The 21,444-nt window shown below is 54.7% G+C and overlaps 7 protein-coding genes across 7 annotated transcripts; 2 read left to right on the forward strand and 5 right to left on the reverse strand.

Moving 5' to 3' along the window:
• Positions 1 to 23: 23 nt before the first annotated feature.
• Positions 24 to 776, reverse strand: LTHEOB_3611 (Peptidase A1; the record flags this gene model as incomplete). The annotated part of the gene is made up of 1 exon (XM_035512554.1): positions 24 to 776. The coding sequence occupies one exon, from the start codon at positions 774 to 776 to the stop codon at positions 24 to 26; it is 753 nt and encodes a 250-aa protein (XP_035362699.1).
• Positions 777 to 4,851: 4,075 nt separating this feature from the next.
• Positions 4,852 to 6,098, forward strand: LTHEOB_3612 (MFS transporter; the record flags this gene model as incomplete). Its single annotated transcript, XM_035512555.1, has 3 exons — positions 4,852 to 4,987; positions 5,038 to 5,130; positions 5,188 to 6,098. 3 exons carry the CDS (start codon positions 4,852 to 4,854, stop codon positions 6,096 to 6,098), a joined length of 1,140 nt encoding a protein of 379 aa, XP_035362700.1.
• Positions 6,099 to 6,895: 797 nt separating this feature from the next.
• LTHEOB_3613 (uncharacterized protein) lies at positions 6,896 to 7,586 on the forward strand (the record flags this gene model as incomplete). The annotated part of the gene is made up of 3 exons (XM_035512556.1): positions 6,896 to 7,337; positions 7,407 to 7,477; positions 7,536 to 7,586. 3 exons carry the CDS (start codon positions 6,896 to 6,898, stop codon positions 7,584 to 7,586), a joined length of 564 nt encoding a protein of 187 aa, XP_035362701.1.
• Positions 7,587 to 8,514: 928 nt separating this feature from the next.
• On the reverse strand, positions 8,515 to 9,057 carry LTHEOB_3614 (Cfem domain-containing protein; the record flags this gene model as incomplete). The annotated part of the gene is made up of 2 exons (XM_035512557.1): positions 8,515 to 8,768; positions 8,835 to 9,057. 2 exons carry the CDS (start codon positions 9,055 to 9,057, stop codon positions 8,515 to 8,517), a joined length of 477 nt encoding a protein of 158 aa, XP_035362702.1.
• Positions 9,058 to 12,175: 3,118 nt separating this feature from the next.
• On the reverse strand, positions 12,176 to 13,365 carry LTHEOB_3615 (Secreted protein; the record flags this gene model as incomplete). Its single annotated transcript, XM_035512558.1, has 2 exons — positions 12,176 to 13,274; positions 13,346 to 13,365. The coding sequence occupies 2 exons, from the start codon at positions 13,363 to 13,365 to the stop codon at positions 12,176 to 12,178; spliced, it is 1,119 nt and encodes a 372-aa protein (XP_035362703.1).
• A 519-nt stretch (positions 13,366 to 13,884) lies between these two features.
• LTHEOB_3616 (uncharacterized protein) lies at positions 13,885 to 15,854 on the reverse strand (the record flags this gene model as incomplete). Its single annotated transcript, XM_035512559.1, has 3 exons — positions 13,885 to 15,293; positions 15,366 to 15,563; positions 15,824 to 15,854. The coding sequence occupies 3 exons, from the start codon at positions 15,852 to 15,854 to the stop codon at positions 13,885 to 13,887; spliced, it is 1,638 nt and encodes a 545-aa protein (XP_035362704.1).
• A 2,279-nt stretch (positions 15,855 to 18,133) lies between these two features.
• LTHEOB_3617 (Cupin domain-containing protein) lies at positions 18,134 to 18,819 on the reverse strand (the record flags this gene model as incomplete). The annotated part of the gene is made up of 3 exons (XM_035512560.1): positions 18,134 to 18,319; positions 18,374 to 18,436; positions 18,490 to 18,819. The coding sequence occupies 3 exons, from the start codon at positions 18,817 to 18,819 to the stop codon at positions 18,134 to 18,136; spliced, it is 579 nt and encodes a 192-aa protein (XP_035362705.1).
• Positions 18,820 to 21,444: the final 2,625 nt, after the last annotated feature.

The following is a 21,444-nucleotide window of genomic DNA, read 5'->3' on the forward strand; positions in this document are numbered from 1 at the left end:
GGGGGGGGGTTGTGGGGTGGCTACTAACCAGCGTTGTGCTTGAGGTCGGCAGTGAACAGAGGGGAGGTCAGCGAGCTCTTGGCGTTGTCGAAGAAGGTCTTCTGCTGGTTGGGCGAGACGGTGTTCAGGCTGCTGAAGGCGAGGCCGAGCAGGCCGTCGTTGTCAGAGTCCTGAGTGAACTCGGAAGAGACAACCTTGGCCGCCTCGACGGCCTGCTTGCTGACGGTCAGGCCGCCAACGGTGACCTTGTCGATGTAGACGTCGCCGCTGGAGGAGGAGCCGTCACCGTACGAGATCTCCCAGGTGGCGCCCGAGAGCTTGCTGGAGGTGCTGCTCTTGCTCGGGGTGTAGATGCTCTGGCCAGACACCTCGTTGCTGGGGGTCTCGCTGCTGAAGACCCACAGGTCGGACGAGCCGGTGTCAAAGTCGAGGTTCAGGACCTGCGCCGGGGTACCGATGGAGACGGGAGTGAGGTACTCCGAGTCGTACTCGGTGGGAGTGGTGGTGGCGCTGCCAGTGGCACGCTTGACGGCGGAGCTGGTGGCATTGCTGACGGCAGCCTCGAGCTCGGGGCTGATGGGGATGCCGTACTTGACGTAGGCCTTGGCCAGAGCGCGAGGGCCGCTCTTGACGTGCTTGGTGTTGCGGACCTGGAGCAGCGAGGCGGTGCCTTCAGTCTTGGGCTCAGCGGGAACGCCAATGCGCGGGGGGATGGCAGAGGCAGTGCTGGCCGTCGCGAGAAGCGCGGCAATGGCGACCTGAGAGAGGCTGGGCATCTTGATTGATGGATGAGGACGAAGACGCAAAGATCGACGGCTTGGAGGCAAGACCAGAGGAATGTAACCGGAGAAGAGAGCTGAGCGGTGCTGCTGGAGAGAAAAGCTGGTTCGGGGGTGCTACAACCACAATTTATATGTTTTCTCGGCGCCGAGCTGGTACCATCTTAGCAAGGCTTGATGTTCCCATGTAGCAAGCTTAAGCAAACGCTTAAACTAAGCGATATCCTAAAGGGGCAGGTATGAGAGGACCCACTGACAGCATCTGCAGCCTTGATGGCATCACTAGCCTGTACTAACAGTTCATGGGAAGGGGGTGGCGACCACCTTCCTTGAGCATCATTATGGCCGATTGCCTGACTTAGGAATCACCAGATAACGGCCGTCGGCCGCAACGGTCTCGTATCGAATGTCCAAGCGCCTGTTCGATGGGTATTTTTGGCGGCTGAATGCGATCGACAACAGCACTGTGTACCACAGCATAGGTCTCGCTCGTTGACAGCAGCGGGAACGAATGATTTCAGCCATCAATAGGGGCGTGGGGAGGAGCAATTGAATACTGGAAGCAGGAGAATTACGTGTGGGACCTCTCCAATCCTTCGCGCCGAAGTGTTTGGCGGCGTCGGTTGGCGCCGGTTTTCAGGCGGGAACATTATGATGCAGGACTGCCTGTGCCTGCCTATTCAAGATAAGCTTAAACTTCTTGGCAAGACTTAGCCAATCTGTTTGCTGTTTCCGCCATGAGGCGCCCATAAAAAATACGGCTACGGGTCGTATTTTACTGTAGCAGCTGCCGATGTGGAGGCCAGGCCACAGACAGCCGGTGGCGCCAGCGTCGGCATGCGTGCCTCGGCCCGTTTCGCGCACGAAAACTTAGCCTCCCAAAAAGACTGCTTCAACTCCCACCCTCAGCCTTACGTTCACACTGCCCATATTTTTCGGAGAATTCATGCAGGGCGATCGATCCTGGGCAAAAGCTTGACGGTATTGGCGAAGATACAAAAGCTGGAGAGCCAGAGGGAGAACACCTTCCAAGTTCATGCGATAAGATGGCTCTTCGGCGTGGTCCGAATGTTTGGCGATAGTGGACTGCACTAAGCTGCTTTTGGAAGGTGAATTTACTATCGCTACGCTCTAGGTATTTTCTCCGGCCGCTGCGCCTAGAGCACACCACTATAATTCTACTCTGCCAATCAAGCCGCTACACTGCTTCGCCTCCGCATCTCCGGAAAGAGACGCGGCGCCAATTCATATATGATGGAGACAGGGATCAGCCAATCACCTTACCAACCTTTCATCTGACGTTTCAAACCTCGGGTAAGGCAAGATTACACCACATGGATCGCATATTGCATCGAAACTTCAACGCTCTAAGCTAATGTTGGGTTGTTGCATCACACACCACGCCCGATTCCCAATGGTGAATGAAATGGTCACGACAATAGCTAGTGAGTGAGCATGTACTAATCTATATTAGATATGGAAACTGTCAATTGAGCCCCCATGAATCAATAGCAATAAGACTGGCTGTTTGCGCGACCGGAATGCTTGTTGGTCAAGTCAGGAGTCCAAAAAGTATCCATCAAGGTGTTTTTTTTCTCTTTCTTTTGGTTTCCTCGGGAAATACGTGTAACGGCTTGCAGCAGGGAAAGCGAAATGGCAATGCTTTATGACACTAAAGCTCTCACGCAAGTTTAACACTAATTTAGCTTTTCTTATAAACACTTTAAAAAGTTTTGACGTTCAGAAATGAAGAAAGAGCAGTCCAAAAAAAAACATGGGCGGCAGCGTTACAACAATGACCTTTTCTTCGCCAGCCTTTTACTCTTTTTTTATCGCGTACATGAAATCTGTGAAACAATCGGAGAGTTGATGAGCAAAACTTTCCAGACTAAGGTTATTTGTATGAATATCAGATTAGATTTCCCTTAGAATAGGCGGGGGTATTTATGCCATCCAACGCTGACAGAATGCTAATTACTCAAGCATGCAGCGAGACCGCGGAGCTCAATCATGGCCTTACTTTTGAGCCAAAGATAATATCAGTTTATCTCTTGCGTTTCAATCGAGCATCGGACACTAGTGCAGGGGCCGTGATTACTGCCCTGACAGCCGCTGGGAATAGTGTAAACACTGAAATGATGTATCAAACCCAGGCAGAGAACTCTAAGGCTTTTTACAGCTTCAGTAAGAGTTGTCAAGAATCTAATGGAAAGTTTAGAGCCGATATTTGACCCCTGCAACTTCTTCTGTCGTGGGCCAACTTCGCTCTTCGTGCAAATTGAGGCTGAATTCCATCTCAGCCAGAGTCTCAAACAATGTTGCGGGTATCAAAGACTCTCAGAATTCATTCAAATGCTTTTTTTTTCTCCGTCGCTTGATAGTTACTAACCACTAGAAATTGACTACAGAGGTAAAAAGAGCTCGTTATTTCGCCGAAATCGTGATTCGGCGAAGTCACTTTGCGCAACGACGCTCGAGGTCAACCAAACTCCGTGGGAAGTGGCGTAGATATGATTCGGTGTGACACCATAGCTTGCTTCGATGATCATAGGTAGCAGGGTTGAGGGTTTTCAGACTGCCGTCTTGGGCGAGTGTTTCGCATCCTGAAGAACTTTACGCTGATGTTTTCATGCGACACGAGAATTTCGCCCCGTTGTTTCAATAAATAAACATAGTGTCTTTGCATTCACCGGTGCCCGCCGTTTCGCAAGCATACGTGCAGTCTTGAAGCGCGAAGGAATCGATCCCAGTGGATGTGCCTATCGAACAACACCTCCTTTCTAAGGTGGACCGCGATGATGGAATACTGATTGCGTAACAAATTCACTCTCAGTCCACTACGAAGCGGTGTGGCAGAAGCTTGTTCTTGATTTTTCCAACAGCTGTGCGCGATGCCGAATATAGGCCACACGAGCGGCAACAGTTCATCGAGATGCCGAGTAAAGGCCACACGAGAGGCATAGCGACCCCATAGACCCTCAACAAAATGAAGTTGACACACTCAGCGATATTCTTTTCATCATCTCCAAGGGAAGTATTGCTAATCATAATTTTGTCTCCTGTGCGCCAATGTCTATTGATTCATATCGCATGGATGACTTCAAGCTGTGATAGGCACTTTGATATACGAGCCGCTGTAAGCATTCTAGACCGGCATATACTTGACGTAGAAGCAGTGCTACATGATTAGCTAAATAATTTGTAGGAACGTTGGGATGTTCCAGTCGTAGGACTGTGGTTGCAAAAATTGCGCCCACAGAACTCCTCAATAGCAGGTCTGAATGCATTAGAATAGTAGAATTGCCTCTGAGCATTTTGAATACATATGAAAAAAAATTTTATTCACAAAGTGTGCAGCAACTCTTGAGGCGCAGGACCATGGCGTCACGGGATGACGCTGACAGTACCACCGGAGTCTTTTTCCGTTTTCGTTCGCGGCAGCAGCGCTGTACCAGTTGCATATTTATTTGTCAGCGTGACTATACTCTCGTCTGTGCAACATGTTCCACCTTCCTCAGCGACCTTTATCAGCAAGTCTTTCCGTTGGTCATCTGAATCTCACAAGTCAAGGGTGCTTTGTTCTCTGTACTGCATATAGGACGTGGAATACCAACCCACAGTTTTTGGGAATACCGCCTTTTGATTGGCCGAAGCTAGCTTCTCCGCAGACTGAAGACCCACCTCCTTCTTCAACCGGGCCATGCACTTCCGTTTCGGCGAAAATCGTACGGGCGCTTTGTAATTCTCAAACTAAAATTCTACCAGCATCATTCTCAGCTGCCCTGATACAATAAAGATCAAGGCATTGCCGGACTCTTGAGCTACAAACATGGCGAGAATCATGGAGTGAGTCACTTGGAATGGCTACCCCCACTTTTGCATTTTCAGTTCCAGCTACTAACAAGAATCATTCCCCAGCCCAGCCACGAGCGAACGCCAAACAGCCGAACCGGTTTCGGGGCAGCCCGTGATAAACGATTTTGACAGCTATGTTGAAGAGCCAGATTATCCAGAAGGGGGCCTCGCGGCGTGGTCTGTCGTTGTAGGCGCATGGTGCGCAATGATACCTTCGATGGGCTTGCTCAACACCATCGGGGTCCTTCAAGCATGGGTTGCTGAGAATCAACTAGAGCATTACTCGGAATCGACCGTTGGATGGATTTTCAGTCTGTACGCCTTCTTCCTCTACATCGGAGGAGCCCAAATAGGTAAGTGCACACGAATGATGCCGAGCCTAGACAACTGCTGACCAGGATAGGCTCCGTGTTCGACAGGTACGGAGCCAAGCCGCTCATAATCCCCGGTTCTATTGGCACCGTAGCATCCATAATGTGCATGAGCGTAAGCAAAGGTACGCCTTTCACCTCTCGATGTATACCAGCCAGCCAAACTGACACACTCGGCCCAGAATACTACCAGTTCCTCCTCTCCTTCGGCGTCCTCGGCGGCATCTCCGCCTCGCTGCAATTCACGCCGGCCATCTCAGCCGTCGGCCACTGGTTCTGCAAGCGGCGCGCACTCGCCACAGGCATCGCGTGCACGGCAGGCGGCAGCGGGGGCATCGCCTTCCCCTTCATCATCCTCTACCTGGCGCCACGCATCGGCTTCGGCTGGACGCTGCGCATCATCGGCTTCATCAACGCGGGCATGGGTTTGGCAGCGTGCCTGCTGCTCCGCACGCGCATCCCGCCCAAGCCGCACGCCCGCGCCGCCATCGACCTGCGCGCCCTGTGGCGCGACCCGCCCTACGGCGCGACGACGCTCGCCATCTTCCTCGTCGAGTTCGCCGTCTTCATCCCGCTGACGTACATCTCGTCGTACGCGATACACAAGGGCGTCGAGCCGCAGCACGCGTACCGCCTCATCGCCCTGCTCAACGTCGGCTCTGTCCCTGGCCGCGCCCTGCCTGGTTATGTTGCGGACCGGTTTGGCCGCTTCAATGTCATGATCGGCACGGCGGCTGTGTGCTCTGTCTTTATCTTCGCGCTCTGGTTGCCTGCTGGTGCGAGCGAGCCCGCTATCACTGCCTTCGCCGTCATGTTTGGCTTCTGGAGTGGTGCTGCAATCAGCCTGACGCCTGTTTGTGTAGCGCAAGTGTGCAAAATTGAGGACTACGGGAAGAGGAATGGAACAACATTCTCGCTGGCGAGCTTTGCGGCGCTGATTGGGATCCCGATCGCTGGAGCCATCTTGGGAGCGAATGACGGGCAGTATTTGGGGTTGATCTGCTTTGGCGGTGCCATGTATGCCGCTGCCGTGCTGGCGTTCATCGTGGCTAGGTTTGTCGCCAGCCCGAAAGGCGGGGGAGCCATTTTCTGAATGGGATTTGGCAGGTATAAATGCCCGGATGAATAAAAGGAGCACACCCTGGAAAGGTCAAGGCGGAGGATTGTGCCTGGAACTCGATGGAGTATGGACGAATCCCGTTCGGTATTTCACTGCCTCTTGTCCCCTGGAGAAACAGTCAATGGAACGCAGAGGGAAACCTTCACTATTTGTTTTCTCTGAAATTTGCAGCACATACTGCTCAAAAATAAGTTAGACACGACAGATGAAAGTCTCATAACTAGATGGGAAATTGCCAAAAGTGGATATGCGCAGGTGAAGTTGTAAAAATATTGTGAATCTGCGTACCTTACCCCGCAGTCGTGGCGGATCTCGGATCTCGGATCTTAAACTTGCCAAATATGTGCCCCACCGTAGATCTCATATTCGAATTAAGGTCGATAGTTGCAACAGAAACAGCCGCAGCAGTTGAGCAGTTAAAGCATGCGTACGAGTGTCATGATACCGAAGAAGAAATTTGTCCACACGCAGCACAACTACTAAGACCCTCCGATACTACGCAGAATCAATATATTCGGAGGATCACATCATTTCTGAGATGGGGAAAGAAGTTTTCGAATTTACGCGCTACCATTACCGGACCCTCACTGACTATTTTCCCCGCACAACACCACTTGCAAGCCGCCCGGCAACGCACCCCGGCACCAGCATTTCCACACGCCCCCACCATTGGCCAGTGGACGTATAAATATCCATGTTTCTATAATTTACAATGCAGGTTTTTATACAGGACTGCTTGTTTGTCAAACCGTCTTTACTCCCACACCACCATGCACCTCCTCCGCACCCTCCTCACCACCACCCTGGCCCTCCTCCTCGCACCACCATCCACCGCATCCCCCATCACCACCAACCCCAGCATCCCTGCCGCACCAGCCCTAGAATACCTCTACACGGCCCTCGTCGACTGTACCCCGCGCATCTTCACCGACCAGACCCCCGCTGGGCTGCGCACCGCCATCCCCATCGTCGGCGGCAACTTCACCGGCCCGCGGCTGCGCGGCCGCATCCTCGACCTCGGTGCGGATTGGGGCACGACGGATCCGGCCACCGGCATCTTCTCGGCTGACACGCGGTATAACTTGCAAACAGATGACGGGGCGAATATTTACATCAGGACGTCGGGGCCGAAGCAGGCGGATGGGACGCTGCATTTGAGGTTGGTGTTTGAGACGGGGGTGCGGGAGTATTATTGGTTGAATAATGTTGTTGGTGAGTGATGATTGACTAGAATGCCGTAGCTATTGTGGTAGGATGGTGTGCTGACAAGAGCGTGTGCAGCTGTTGGCATTTTGAAGCGGGTTGCGGAGTACGAGGACGGGAGTTATACATTGCAGATTGATGCGTGGAATGTAAGTTCTGAATTCATATCCATTTAGGTCAGACAGAAGAGGACTGATGGGACTACAGCTCGCAGGCGAATGGTCCAGCACGAATTTTGTCAATGGGACCATAAGTTAATCGTGACATTGGAATAATGCTCATTTGTTGGTGTTTAAGAACAGTCCATAGCTCTACGTCATCTTACTTTTAGCTCCACTGCAGGTTTCAGAGACAGACCAATGAACTGCAGCCTGTACCGCGGTTAAGAAGGTGAAAAATACATCTCAATGATGAGAAGCTATGGAAATGCTCTCCATGCAGTTGTGAAAAAATACGAGCAAAAGTAACACTTCAAGTCCCAAGACAATATTACAGCTGAGCCGTCGGAAAAGTATCAAGCATACATTCTGGAGCCATTGCAATCCAAGGTCCGTCCTCTTACAATGGTGAAGCGGACTGCCTAAGATGTGCAAAATATGTTTTTGCCCACCATCCCGCTGCCTGATCTAAGAGATCCAGCGGGGAACACAAGCAATTACCCATCATCCATCGCGCCGGCCCCCAACGCCCATCACCGGCTGACATCTCGTACAGGACATGACAGCGGCAGGTCCGAGCAATACGATCTGAAACAAAAGGGCACGGACGAGCCCCCAACAGTGAGAGCTTGTTCCTGGCGCCACTCTCGCAATCGGGCCGAAAAGGGGGGGAAATACACGAGGGAAGAAACAACCACACATCCTAAAAGTCACGACGACAAGATTCATGGCAACAAACTTTTTGGCTTTCGCCGCGTACGAGCGCGACAAACAAATTACAATTAATCCATTATCAGGAACTAAAGTTTTCTCTGTATATTCTCGTCGTTCAGGGTCCGCTCCTCTCCCCCCGCCCCCACTCCCTTCCCGTCATCGTGACCGCCCCGCCTCCCCCCTTCTTCTTCCTCTTCTGATCATACACTTTCTTCTCGCTTCTTCTTCTTCTTTCTCGTCGATCACTTCGTCCCACACACTACTTGATCTTCTCAACGTGAATCCCGTTTTCCCATTTCGTCCAGATGATTCGCTTAGAGGAGGAGCATGACGGCGCCCATGGCGGCGGACATGCCGACGGCGAAGCCACCGGCCTGGAGGATGCCAGCAGCGTTGGTCGACGAAGGAGTGGGGGTGGCGCCGGAGCCGGAGCCGGAGCCGGGGGTGCTGACGGGGGTGCTGATGGCCGAGGAGGTCGAGTTGCTGGTCTTGGTGCTGCTCGACGAGGCGTCGGTGGTCTTGCCGCTGTTCAGGTCCTCGCAGATGCTGGCCGAGACCTTGGAGGACTCTGTAGGAATATATGTGTTAGCTGGCTTGAATCTGAGTGTGTATGTGAGAGTGTGGGTTGACGTACCCATAGCCTCCTCAGCAGTGCACTTCTCGGAAATGCAGCCGATGACCTCGGCAGCAAGGTCATCCTGCTTCTTGCACTGGCAAGCAGCGTCGGTGACCTCGCAGCCGACCTTGGGGGCACCGTCCTGGATGCAAGGAATGGCGCAGGCCGGGATGTCGGCGGTGGTGTAGGCAGCGGCCATGGAGGCCGAGGCGGCGAGAACAACAGCGGTGGAGAACTTCATTGTGAATGGATTGATTGGACTTGTTGGTCGTGAAAAAAAGGAGTGATCTGCGCAAGTTGGATGGATTCAAACGAAGGACTGGGTGAAGCGTGATGGCGGGAGAAAGCACGGCAGGACCAGAGCGTATTTATCTTGACTCTGGTGCGAGTAGGGAGTGGTGAGAGCCATGGTCTTTGCTCGTCAATACTCGCGTACGAGGGGGGGTAGTCCAACAGCGCGTACCCCGTGCGAAGCTAGAACTAGAAATGAGGGTTACCGATGGCGCGGGATAATCACAAAGGCAGGGCGGGGGCGTCGGAAAGTCCACCGTCGTGCCGCGTTTGGAGAGAGGTTTGGTGATCTTTGACTTTCGCTGCAGGGCATGCTGGCGGGCAAATTCTGGGTAATTCTCGAAGGGCTGAAATGATAGGTAGGGTCAGTCGACCAGAGGGATGCCGAACGCTAGGCCGTGGCCCGTTCGCCGTTTTTACACGGACCGTTGCGGGTCGGATCGACACTGGACTGAGTCGACATCAAAGCTTAAGAGGGACAAGAGTAACGTTGCAATTTGGACTGAGTCTCGCCGCAGCTTGTCTAACCCGAAAAGATAAGAAACGGGTTATCTTTATACACGGTGGATTGCTTGCGGTTAAGATCTTCCCTCGGACCGACGAAGTACATTTCTCGTAAGACGCGGCTCGCCGTACGGCTTGAGGCGGGGAATCTGGACCAGCAGAAGCACAGCAACCAGAGAAGACTGTTCCCGTGGAAGCCGGCAACAGAGAGGCGGAAAGCGCTGGGAGGTACAGGAGAGATGGCGGCAGACGGGGCGGTAAGGTTTTCAGGATTTGGGGGGTTGATAGGTGATAGACCACCATGGGTCCCGGGCTTAAGGCACCCACAGCCAAGAATTCCACCGCCTCTCAACGGTGGATGTTGCCGCAAGGTTTCTTGCCGTGCGAAGAATGTACGTCCGATGCTGGTGCGCGTAATTCCGTGCGCGGTATGCTCAGGATGGAGTCTAAATTTCGGAGGCGCAAGTTAAGGTGGAAGTCTAGTCCGAAAGTTGGCCGATGAAATGCCCGGCTAATTGCTTCGCTGGGGTCTGAGATAAGCTCATCTTGTCATGCGGTAGATGGGTCCTTCTTTCCTTGGGAAATCTTGGGTGATGTCGGCAGCGGGTCCTGTGCAATGTGGGACGAGGAGCCGTTGGAAGCGAGCTCATGTTTGAGATGAAATCGGTCGTTTCATAGGCGCTAGGCTGCTTTCAACCTTCTAGCCGCCTTCCAGAAGCCCCGTGACCGTGTTGAGAGGTGTTGGGGAAGATGCTGACGATGCGCGGAGAGAGGGATGATGGGCCTTTTAAAGACGTCTGGCCCGGAGATAGCGAGATTGAAGTCTTCCGGTGCTAGAAACACAAGCCAATGGCCTACGCGCGCGTGCTGAGCAACATCCAAGGGACAAAGCATGTCTCATTGCGACAATTGTTGCGCTGTGGTGGCCCTACAGGCCAGCGAGGTTGCGTCGGGTGACGGGCCAGTGAGAAGAGAATGATGACATAATCGACGAGGAGGCAACTCCGCCGCCTCGCTCAACTCCGCGCCCTCACTCGCCTCACCTTCCCTGCGTCATCCATCTCCCATCGCACTCCTCGCCGCCACATTCTCTTATCATTGTCGCATGGCCGCGCAAACACTCTGAGCAACGGATCTACCGACGAGGTACTGCCCAACGCAATTGCTGCCGAGGCGTCCGCATTCGCCCCCAAGATCAGCGTTTACTCGAACGCCTTTCGCTCCGCCTTGGATGAAACACCAGGAGTCCTGAGAATATGCACTGCGGAGCCGCCGGTTAGCGGAGCCGGTGTCCTTGGCCTTGGAACAGCGTTGGGCTGAGGCGTGCAAGGTTTTCCTTTCCTCAAAGCTACTTTGCCACCACAGAACAATAAACCCTGCCCGGGTGGGAAACCGTCCTGCCCAGGGGCTTTGGCTTTTCTTGTCTATTGATAGAATGAGCCGCTCCGGCGCTCTGACTGATAGCCATCGTAGGTTCCACCATGTCTCTTGAGTAACCCAGCATGACCAATTGCGACTTCCTGTTGAGCCAAAAGGCCCCATAAAACGCCTATACTACCTCATGAATCCCGCCCACATGCTATCTCAGTCCAAGGACACCAGATATGGTCCGGAAGAAGCTCCGCATGCACACAGTTTGTTTGCGCTTTGAGCCAGTGTCGTCGGCTCGCTGGTCCCAACAAACAACATTTTTAGTCAGGCCCTTAACGTCTCGACCGGACCCAAGTTTGGGGGGGGTACATGTCAACAAGGAATCTTCAGCTGGCGCGCCTTCTATCATTGTGCAGAACGTTATCCAATGGCGCCCTGGGGCGATCGCGTGTGATGCAGATCATGCGACATGTGCGCCGGTAGAGGCGACAAGATGATCGACGCCGCCGTTTCCGGACCCTTCACCGCTAACGACCCTAGTGTTGCTGCGAAACGGTTCTTTGCGCGTGGTTCCGATGACGTTGCTAATGTCCGTGGTAGATGCTCGCCCTAACAATCCATCAGCGAAGCGAAGACGAGGTAGCCCCGGCATGCGCATCGCAGATCGAAAGTACAAACACTGGTGGGAGGATGATGGATGACGGGAAGGCTGAGCTCTGCGAGCACATTCTTGCGCAGATGAAGCGCTACATTGGCAAGCAGCTGCGGCAGCCGGAAGAGTCTACGGAGCATCACGTGGAGCAGTTGATGCAGCTGGCTGCTGGGCAAGACGGGCAATTGGATGAGGATCAAGCAGAGGTAAGAGGCGAGACTAATGTTGTGATAAATTTACGTATAAACGATCCGATTACTGCCATGAAAAGTGAGCAGAACTATCTTGTACAGCAGATGAAAAATTCTCAGAAATAGAAAATTTAGGGGTGATGTCAGTGAGTGTCGTCATATGATTCTATTCAGGGCTTATCGGTACGTGTTGACCAGTGCTCTATTGTATATTCGAACTACATCGAAATAGTCAAGCAACACTCCTCGAGCCAGTAAACCAAATGACATTGCAGAATCTTCAACTCCATCTCCACGTTGCCAGAACGTGAGCCACGATTATTCGACTCCAATCCTCCCATTCTGCTATCTCACCCCCCTCCCCTTTCCACCACGTCCAGTTCCTCCAGCATCCACGGCTCCATCCAAAACCCCTGATCGATGCGCTCCCCATAGTCCAAAGCGTCCGTACACATATCGCCCCCCGTCGGCCCGACATGCGGACAATGCACCTCCGGCCGCAGCGCCACCATCGGGCTATGCACCATGCGGCACAGTAGCGTATCCAAGCCCATCTCGTGAGACGCCCCGAACCGCACCTCGCGAGTCAGGAAGCGCACGCATTCCTCCTCGCTAGAGTACTGCCTGTTGTTCCTTCTGCTGCCGTTCCTGTTGCTGTTAGTCTCGTTGTTGCTGCCGCCGCTGCCGCTGCCGCCATCGTGGCCCTCGTCCTCACCGGTGGTGGAGATGTCGGTGGTGCAGTGCGCCTCGTGCTCGGCGCAAATCGTGGCCGCCAGCTCGGCCGTCGCGTGCGCCACGACCGCCGACACGTTGCCGGCGAAGCGCGGGCGCCGCGCGACGCGCGAAAGCGTCGATGCGATGAAGGCGGGCCAGTGCCGGAAGGTGGCGTCGTACTGCTGCACGCGGCCTGCTGCGTCGAAGAGCGTCCATGCGTGGATTTCGAGCGTGAAGGTGTCGTTCGCTTCGTCGTCGTTCGCATCGTCGCCGCTCCAGAAGTGCGTGGGCGAGGTGAAGTTCATGAGGATGGCGGAGGAGGCGATGGCTGAGGAGGAGGGGGTGGAGGAGTTGGAGGGGGAAGGGGAGGTGGACGGGGGGATCCAGCCGGCGAAGTGCGTGACGGTGTAGCTGGTCGGGATGCCGAGGAGTGTGAAGGAGCGGGTGCGGCTCAGCTGCGCGAAGAGTGAGAAGAGGTACTCGGTGTTGAGCTCGATGCCGGTGAAGGTGCGGGTGATGTCGACGCGACCGCGGATGGTGGGGCTGAGGAGGGTCGAGTTGACGATGGGGCGGAGGGCGAGAGTTTGGTCGAAGATGCGGGTTTGGAGGGCGTAGAGGGAGGAGAGGGTAATGCCGGATGAGGTGGTGGTAGTGGGGATGGGGAGTGGTGGGTATAAAGCGCTGAGTAGGTAGAAGGTAAGGGCAATGGTCGAGAGGATGATGACGGCGAAGATGCTGTGCGGTGGTCAGTTGCTCGGTGTTGCTTTCTGTCTTCTCTTCTCTTGTACGCAAGTGATATACTTTACCTCAAAGTGTTGCGGCCCATGATGGCTGCTCGTGGTAAGCGAGCGTCTTTCCAAATTGGGAATGTACGAGAGTGAAGATCAGTTGCGCCCATCTCGAAATCCTGCGCAGTCTCATGAGTACGAATGCCATATTGTGGGTCTGCAATGCTGATGCAAGTGCCCAGTTCTTATAATGCATTAGGCTATTTTAATCAAACACTTGAAATGTGTTCCGTAATAGTGTCGCGCCTGGAAGTGATGTTTGCCTCAAGACCACCACTAAATATAGCGATGGTAACACAGTCCAAGGCTTTGAAGACATCACTGAAGACACGGTCGACATCTGAAACGGAAAGGAGCTCTTGCCGATATTGATGACAAATGTTTAAGGCCTTATGAGCAAACACCAGTTTAATACCAGGCAGAGGAGTCACCTGTCTTGGTTGCACATATGGTGCCTGAGGCTGAGACTTAGTGAATTGTCAGTTTAGCTAATACCCTCCATCCTTCCTCCCGGCCAAAAAAAAAAATGTAACGAACAATCCCACTCCATGCACTCCTCACGCCGTCCCCACCGACCACAAGCCCGCCTCGTACTTTCTCTTCCAGTTCAACTCCGCCTCCGCCCCGACCCCCAACCTTCCCACATCTCCCTCCGGCCTCGCATCCCCCATAAATCCCGGCAACGCATCTAGCACATCATCCTCCTTCCCCGTCCCTGCCGCCACTAACGCACCCACCCCCACGCCCGCCCCCATCCTCAGCATCGCCCACGCATCCAGCGTCCCCGTCCACCTCGCCCTTCTCTGCCGCGCCGCAAAAACCAACAGCACCCACAACGCCCCCAGAAACACGCCCAGCAACAGACTCCCCACGATCACCCCGGCCAACGGCATGACCGGCGCCACAACATCAACGCCCTCGTCGACGGAGACCGCCAGCGTGCCGTAGACCTGCGGGTCCGTCAGCCAGATCTCGTCCGCCATGAACGCGGCGGCCGTCAGCGCGGCGCGCACGCGGTCCTCGGCGACGAAGAAGCCGTCCATCCAGGAGCGCACGTCGGAGGGCGGGTCGACGGTGCGGTTGAAGGGCACGCGCCCGCGCCACTCGGAGCGCGACGCCTCGTCGGTCGCAATGCAGTAGTGGACCGGCGCGGCGGTGTAGCTGTTTTCGTCGAGGAGGGTGCCGAGCGGGACCAGGTCCTGGCAGATGCGCGGGGCGTAGGTGGCGGAGGGAGGGGTGGAGGGGGCGAGGGAGGAGAAGGGGGGGTCTTCGGTGAGGGTGGTGGCGGTGGAGTTGATGTTGGCGCTGCTGGTGCTGCTGCGGTTGAGGTAGGTGAGGTAGGAGGGGTCGCTTAGGGTGTCTGGGAGCGAGCCGTTGCCGAAGAGTGCGAGGTAGATGGTTGCGAGCGGCCCTTTGTTCGGGACGTCTTCGAGGAGCTCGTAGGTCACGCCGGGGCTGTCTTCTGCGGTGGAATTGGGCGGTTTCTCATCGGCGTTCCAGGGGTAGACGTCCAGGAGGGGCCCCGGTTGGTTGCCGTTTGCGTAGCTGGGCAGCTCGAAGTAGCCGATTGTCGTCCGCGCGGAGACTTTGAAAGTGCCGGTGTCATATACAAGCTCGTCTCTACGCGTGAGGTTAAGGTAAAAGACCTCGTCGAAGTCTTGGCGGTCGCGCGTCTCTTTGATTGGAGTTATGAGAGCGCTGCTGGGTATGCACGTGCTGAGGTTCCAGCTCTGATAAGACCGGAATGGATGCACATATTCGTAGTGATACTTGACGAAGCGTGAGTCATCTTCCAGGGAAAAACAGCCCTCCGGAGCGTCTTCGACGGCGATGCTTTCGTACGAGACACTCGTGTTGATTCGTGGCGCGTATTCCTGCTTGAAGCCTGTGCTGAAGCCATATGGCAGCTGTGCGATGAAAGGATCCGATAGCTTGTCCAGGTTCTCAAACCCCCAGCCTTCCTCCCCTTCGCGAGCGCAGCGTTGTTGCCAATTAGTCACGTTTTCTCGCGGCCCACTCATCCACAGACGTGGCTCACAGCTCTTCTCTTCCCAGATTGCCAATTGCTTTCGCAGTTTGACCGTGTCGCGATTCGTATAGATGGCAGTGCCGGGAATGTCGGAGATATGGGCAATGCTGATATAATACCTTTCTGCCGAGGATATATCCCAACCAGCTCCCTTGGTTTCCGAAAGCGGCTTCAGGAAACCTTGCTGGATTGGATAGATCACCAACCCTACACACATTGTGTCAGCAGCTGGAAATCACCATAGAACACACATACTACAACAGTTTCGCCATACACACCTAGTATTGTCAATATGCTTGCTATCCAGAGAAAACGGCTGCCAACTTTGGCCCTGTGGGAGGGAACCAGGAGTTTTGCAAGAACACGCGGGCTCCTCCACCCTTCATCCGCGAGAATCACCGTCTGCCTTAAGGTGAGATTCTTATTCCTTGCGTGGTACTGCGCAAAAGGCACAGCTGCGTAGGCACATATAGCGGCAGTTGTTGGGATTGTCAGCATCGCGGCGATGGTAGACAGAACCAAAGCGCCATGTAGCCATCGCCTAGCGGCATGGATCTCGCTGAAGGATTTATAGTCACGATGGTTTCTCTCTTCAGAACCCCAGTCGCCCCTACGTCCGATGCGGCAGATAATGATCCAGGATGCCATAGCCAGTGCTGAGTAAAAGGCTAGTAGGAAGTAGAAGTATGCGCTTCGGCTTTCCAGTGGTTGTGCTTTTTTCCCGTCTGGGCTGTCATGGGATGAGCTGTCTGTGTTAACCTGACGTGGAAGCTGCTCTAGCTGATACTGCTGAGTTTGTCGATTGCTCTCATGATACCCTGGCGGCTGCTCCGCGGGACGCTCGTTGTTGGTGGAGCTCATTGTTGATACTATGGGACAGCGCCCGTCTTCGCTTTGAGGTTCCATAGCGGCTATATAAATGAAGGAATAAATGAAGGATTCGATATATGCATGTTCTCACGTGGATGGACTTTATGGTACGATACAGTATCAAAATCAACGCCCAGCTGCGCCAATGTACTTGGCAGACCCCAAAAAACCTATATAATAGGGCTGAAATTCGTATCAACGGATAGAAGTTGCCGGGCGTGGGGGCCGCTCAGCCTTGCCTGCACTGAGAACCACAAACAAAACAGAGAAAGCGGTTTGGCACAGAACTTCTGCTAAACCTTGAATAGAGGATTTTTGGCTCGAGAGCAATATGCTCTGGCAAGTCATGATATGGAAAGCAGAGATTTCAATAGCAAATCCGGTACAGGTCAGGACTTCTAGTATATATGCACCGATACAGTCGCTACTAAAGTGACTCAGATGAATAAAACGGGTTCAAATGGATGCCTCAAAGGAAGTATAAATAAAGTATAGTAGTGAGACGCCGCTTTCTTGGATCAGAAAACGCCACCGACGGTGCGCGAAAAGCTGTAGAGAAGGGTGACTGTAGGAAAGGTCGCTGCCACAAAGCCTTACATAAGTAGTCAAAATTACCGAAATATTGAGCTTTACGATATGTACCCGCACATCTCTCCATGCGGCATAACGTGGACCCTTGCATACATCCGAGAACTGCGCTTCAGATGCACGATGCAGTGGAGCAACTCGACTAGCGCCCGCTTCAACCAAAAATTTTCACCGAAGCTATAAAATCGGGGACCTTTGCACTAGCTACATATCGGTCCTACTGTGGAATATAGAGGAAACATGTGAACGACGTCTTTGTAAGACAAAAGGCCCTCGATCGCCGATCGTCCCGTGACAGACTGGAGCACGTCACTTCGCAGGCAATGCGGTCTTTTGGCGCGGGAACATCTGATAACGTCAGATCTTATTCTTTTTCATGAATTTTACTTTCTGGTGTGTTTCAAACTGAGGTGGTTTCATTCCTGGGGTCGATCATCGCTGGGGTCGAGAGGCGCTTCACCCGTCTGATGCATTTCCAGTGTTGTTGGGCTGCCATTTCCGAACTTTGAGAACGATTGCATTGTAGACTAAGAATAAAGACCTCCTATACTCGAAAGACTCTGAGTGTTCTCTAAGCCTCCGATTATGGGCGAAAATCAAGGACAAAAAAGGAAATATCAGCAAAAGCCCACGAGGCTCACTTCCGCCATTCTTAGCCGTCAACCATGAATTTCTGGCGAAAATTGTGTCTGGCCGCTTTTTGATATTCACTGATAGTGAGAGGGTGCGACATATCATCACCACGTGAAAAGCAATACTTGTCTTGTGACTATCCATTTCTCAAATAATAATATCTTCTTACAGTTTCAGCTCCGATCCCTGATAATACAGATTATACATTTCCTCTATAGCAACACCAAAACACCTTTAGTCGATCCAAGTAGTGCCGATGGAGCACTTCCGAAGGACACCGACCGGGATCTCCAGGAACGAGGGCGGTGGCTGCCACCGTTCGCCAGCTCGAACCTGCGTAGACCTCTTTCACGGAACCAGGACTTTTTCCCCAACAAAATACCAAAACCGTCGCAATTGGAATGATCGGCAGGATGTGGTTGGTAGGAAAGCAGAGCCTTGAGATGCTCAGCATCAGGGGAGGCTCGTCGTAGGGCAGCCGGATTTTTTTTTTCACGCCCTCTCAAAGGAACGCCGGCAGACACGCATCGCGGCCAGCGCTATTCAAGCGGTGCGGAGTATGTGAGGAGCGATTGAAAAAGAAGTGAGGGAAACTCTGCAAATGATGGTTAGCGTCTGCACTCGTAGCATTGTGGGTGAAAGACGGGTTACTCACGGTTCGCACTCCTCCTTTCACTTCCAGGCATTTACCACCAGCTGGTGGCAATGTTCTCCTGGATGGTGGCAACCCTCCAGATCTCGACCAGAGGACCCTCCTTGCCAGCCAAGGGGTCGTACTTGGGGCACACGACCTTGGAGATGTTCTTCTGGAGTCCCTTCATCTCCTTGGGAGAGAAAGCCCTGGGCTCGACGTTGTCGCGCTTGTTGCTCCTCTGGATGGGAAGTCAGTATCAATGATGATTTTGCGGCAGAGCGAGCAGACGTACCTCGGGGCGGAAAGTGATGAACTCGAAGTTCTCAGAGTTGACGACGCAGTGGCTGACACCGGCCTGTTCTGGTTAGCGAGCGGCCCATGTCGAATCGGGAATGTTGATGGACATACAGGATAGACGACCATGTCACCGGCGCTGAGGTAGATCATCATGCCGGGAGGAGGACCGTACTGGGTGCCGCCGACGAGCAGCTGGCACCTGCCCCTGACGACGGCGTGCAGCTCGTGGGTGGTGGACTGGAAGAGGGGCGTCTTGTTGGTCTCGGCGATGGGGTCGGGAAGCCAACGGTTGGTGTGGAGGATGTTGCGGACCTCGCCAATGGGCATGGTGGTGGAGAAGGCATTGCGGTAGACCAAGACGGGCATGACACTGTTGGGAGTGTCCGAGGTGGGCTCAAAGCGGTGGAACTCGGGCTCGTGGGCAGCAGGAGCGTCGGCCATTGTGAAAGATTGTTGTTGTTGGTGTTGTCTTGGGAAGTGATGTCGTGTGTAGAGGAGAGGAGCTCAGTGGACTGCTGTTTTTGGATCCCAAGACTTCGCAGGAGAAGGGCTTATAAGGAAGCGCGTGTCCGGGAAGCGCCGGCTCTGACGCCAGTCGAAAGCATGCGGTTCCGCTCTGCCGATCCGGCGTTATCAGCGTGCTATGTTTCTCTACGCCTGAAGGGGCTTGGACTGGGTCCTCGGATTGTCTCCGTTCCACGTGGGAAATTCAAGCCAGCCGTCGGAGCTAAAGGAGTCAGTCCCCTGGCGGCGTCTGTCTCCCACGTGGCAATTTAAGGTTCACCCGTGCCTTAGCGGCTCTGCGCTGTTATTCCACGAACCATGAGGTGGTGGTGACGCGCCGCGGGCTGCTAGCAGCTGTTAGAGCAGCCGCCGGCGCGTGGCCCGGCCGCGCCGTTTAGGCCAGGTTGGGTGGTTGGCGGGCAAGCGGAGGCGTCGCAACTATTGGGCATTAGGCATGGTGTTCAATTTTGGGAGGGCGCGCCAGATGCAGCGGAGATGCGCCCGGACGGCGCCCCAGGCCCAGGCCGCCCCTGGCCCCCGGCAAATAGAAACACGAGCTCGTTCGCTTAAGGCCTACGCGGAGGCGCACTGGTAGATCTGGCTATTCTGGCGCCGCTGCAGAACACCCGTGTGTTGTGGTCTGATGGCGGCACGGGCCAGGGGGATTGACTGACACGACTGGTGCGGTCCCTTCTCATCAACTGTGATTGCAGCTTCGTGACAACGGGTTCTAGACATGTCGTCGCGCGGGTTGCCCAAACGAGAGCCCCGGGCGGGTCGGCAGATCCCAGCAGCGGGACTGGCGGAGATCCACGACACAGGACCCTTCCTCATCTTGCATGATCTTGCGACAAGCAGAAATCCCTCGCTGCACGTTCCCGGTCGCGCTGTGCCGCACGACATAAGCCGCCGAACTTGCTGACTCGAACTTGCTGCACGAACGGTACTGCTCCGAGCGGTGCCGACGCGCACGCCGACCCAGCGACAGTTCGTCTGCCCACGCGCGTCCGATCGCTCGTCGCCCACCAAGGCGGCCGTTCGATCGACGAGATTCTGGCGGAGGCGGCCCGAGGGACTCACCGCGTGGCAGCCATGTGGCGCTAGCTGTGACTAGGCCTGTTGGGGCGACGCGAACGCGAACGCACCTGGCGAAGGATTAGGTCCCACACGATAGCTTGCGAAGGCGTTGAGCAGATCGAGCCGGCCATGCTGGAACGGGTTTGAGCCACTTTCCCTCCCTTCTGACGCAAGGCTACGAGGGGTTCCGAGGGCACAAAGTGGCGCCGGCACATCGACGATGCCTCTGGCGCTGGTTCGACTAGACACGCTTGTTCCCCCCGCGCCTCAGGTGAGCTGCCTCGTGGCTTCATACTGCCGCGATGACGCCGCCAAACCGCAAGCCACTTTTTTCCTTCTTGACTCGAAGCAAAGACACCGCCGGGGGCGATCACTGCTCGAGAACGCTGCAACTCGCCCAGGGGGCCCACAGCCGTCGCTTGTGGGGTCCTGGGCGCAGGCTTTTCGTTGGCTAGAAACTGGCTAGAACCGCGGACAGACCACTACAGATTCGCCCTGCCAACGCGGCTGATCAGCGCTGCTCGAGCTCTGGCAGCAAATGATCTACTACACCTCGCTGAAGTCCGAACGCCCCTGACGTCGATAGCGCTCTTCTATTCACCGGCCAGAGTCCTTCGCGAAGTGTTCCTCGTGGTAAACTACTCTAAAGGATTCGGCGCATAGACAACCTGCCTTCCCGATATGTCAGCAACAAGCGAGCAAACCGCACTTCAACCACTTCGAATGCTCCGCTGTCCTGCAGCTACTCAGCTCTAGGCATCCCAGCCCGCTCCCTTTTTCCAATCCCCACTTTGCTCGGGGCCATTTCCTCCATCTCGTCAGTGTCCCGAATCCCCGCAGGAACGGCACTGGGTTTAGCACCCTGGTTCCGCTTTGGCCCTCTCATTTTCACAAGCATTGTGCTCGTGTGGATCAGAGAGAATCAGTGCCTGAGATCTCGACCCACACGCTCGCCCATCATTCGCGCGGGTGGGCTCCGCTCCGCTCTCGCGGCTCCGCTTCCCAAACATGTTGCTGCGGCTCGGTTATCTTCGCGATACGTACCCACCCGCCGAGCGAGGAAAGTAGGGGAAGTACGTCCGAGAAAAAGAAAAAAAAAGTGAAAAAAAAAAAGGAGCGCCGGGACCGCCGTGAATAGTTACCTTAACGGGTCCGTCGCGGAACCCTCGGAGTCCCGAGATTTGGCTCAGCCTTCTAAGCCCTAAGCCTGCTCAGATCTGCTGATGTGGCTGCATTTTGCGGCTTGCAGAAAGGACGCAAGGGAGTTGTGTGGTTCTGCGGCGCGGGCATTTCCGGGCAGCGCTTGTGTGCGGGCGATCCCGGGCGCACACGTGGTACCTCGTAGGCTACCGGTGGGCGGTGACGGGAAAGGCGACCGGGGTTCCTGGCCGGGGAGGGAAGCAGAAAGTAACTGGGGGCCGGGGAAAGCAAACAACACGGAGCCATCGGTGGAATGCGGTTCGACGTTAGTGCCGCTGGCTAACG

Source organism: Lasiodiplodia theobromae (genome assembly GCF_012971845.1).
Source record: "Lasiodiplodia theobromae strain AM2As chromosome Unknown scaffold_9, whole genome shotgun sequence".
NCBI classification, from domain to species: domain Eukaryota; kingdom Fungi; phylum Ascomycota; class Dothideomycetes; order Botryosphaeriales; family Botryosphaeriaceae; genus Lasiodiplodia; species Lasiodiplodia theobromae.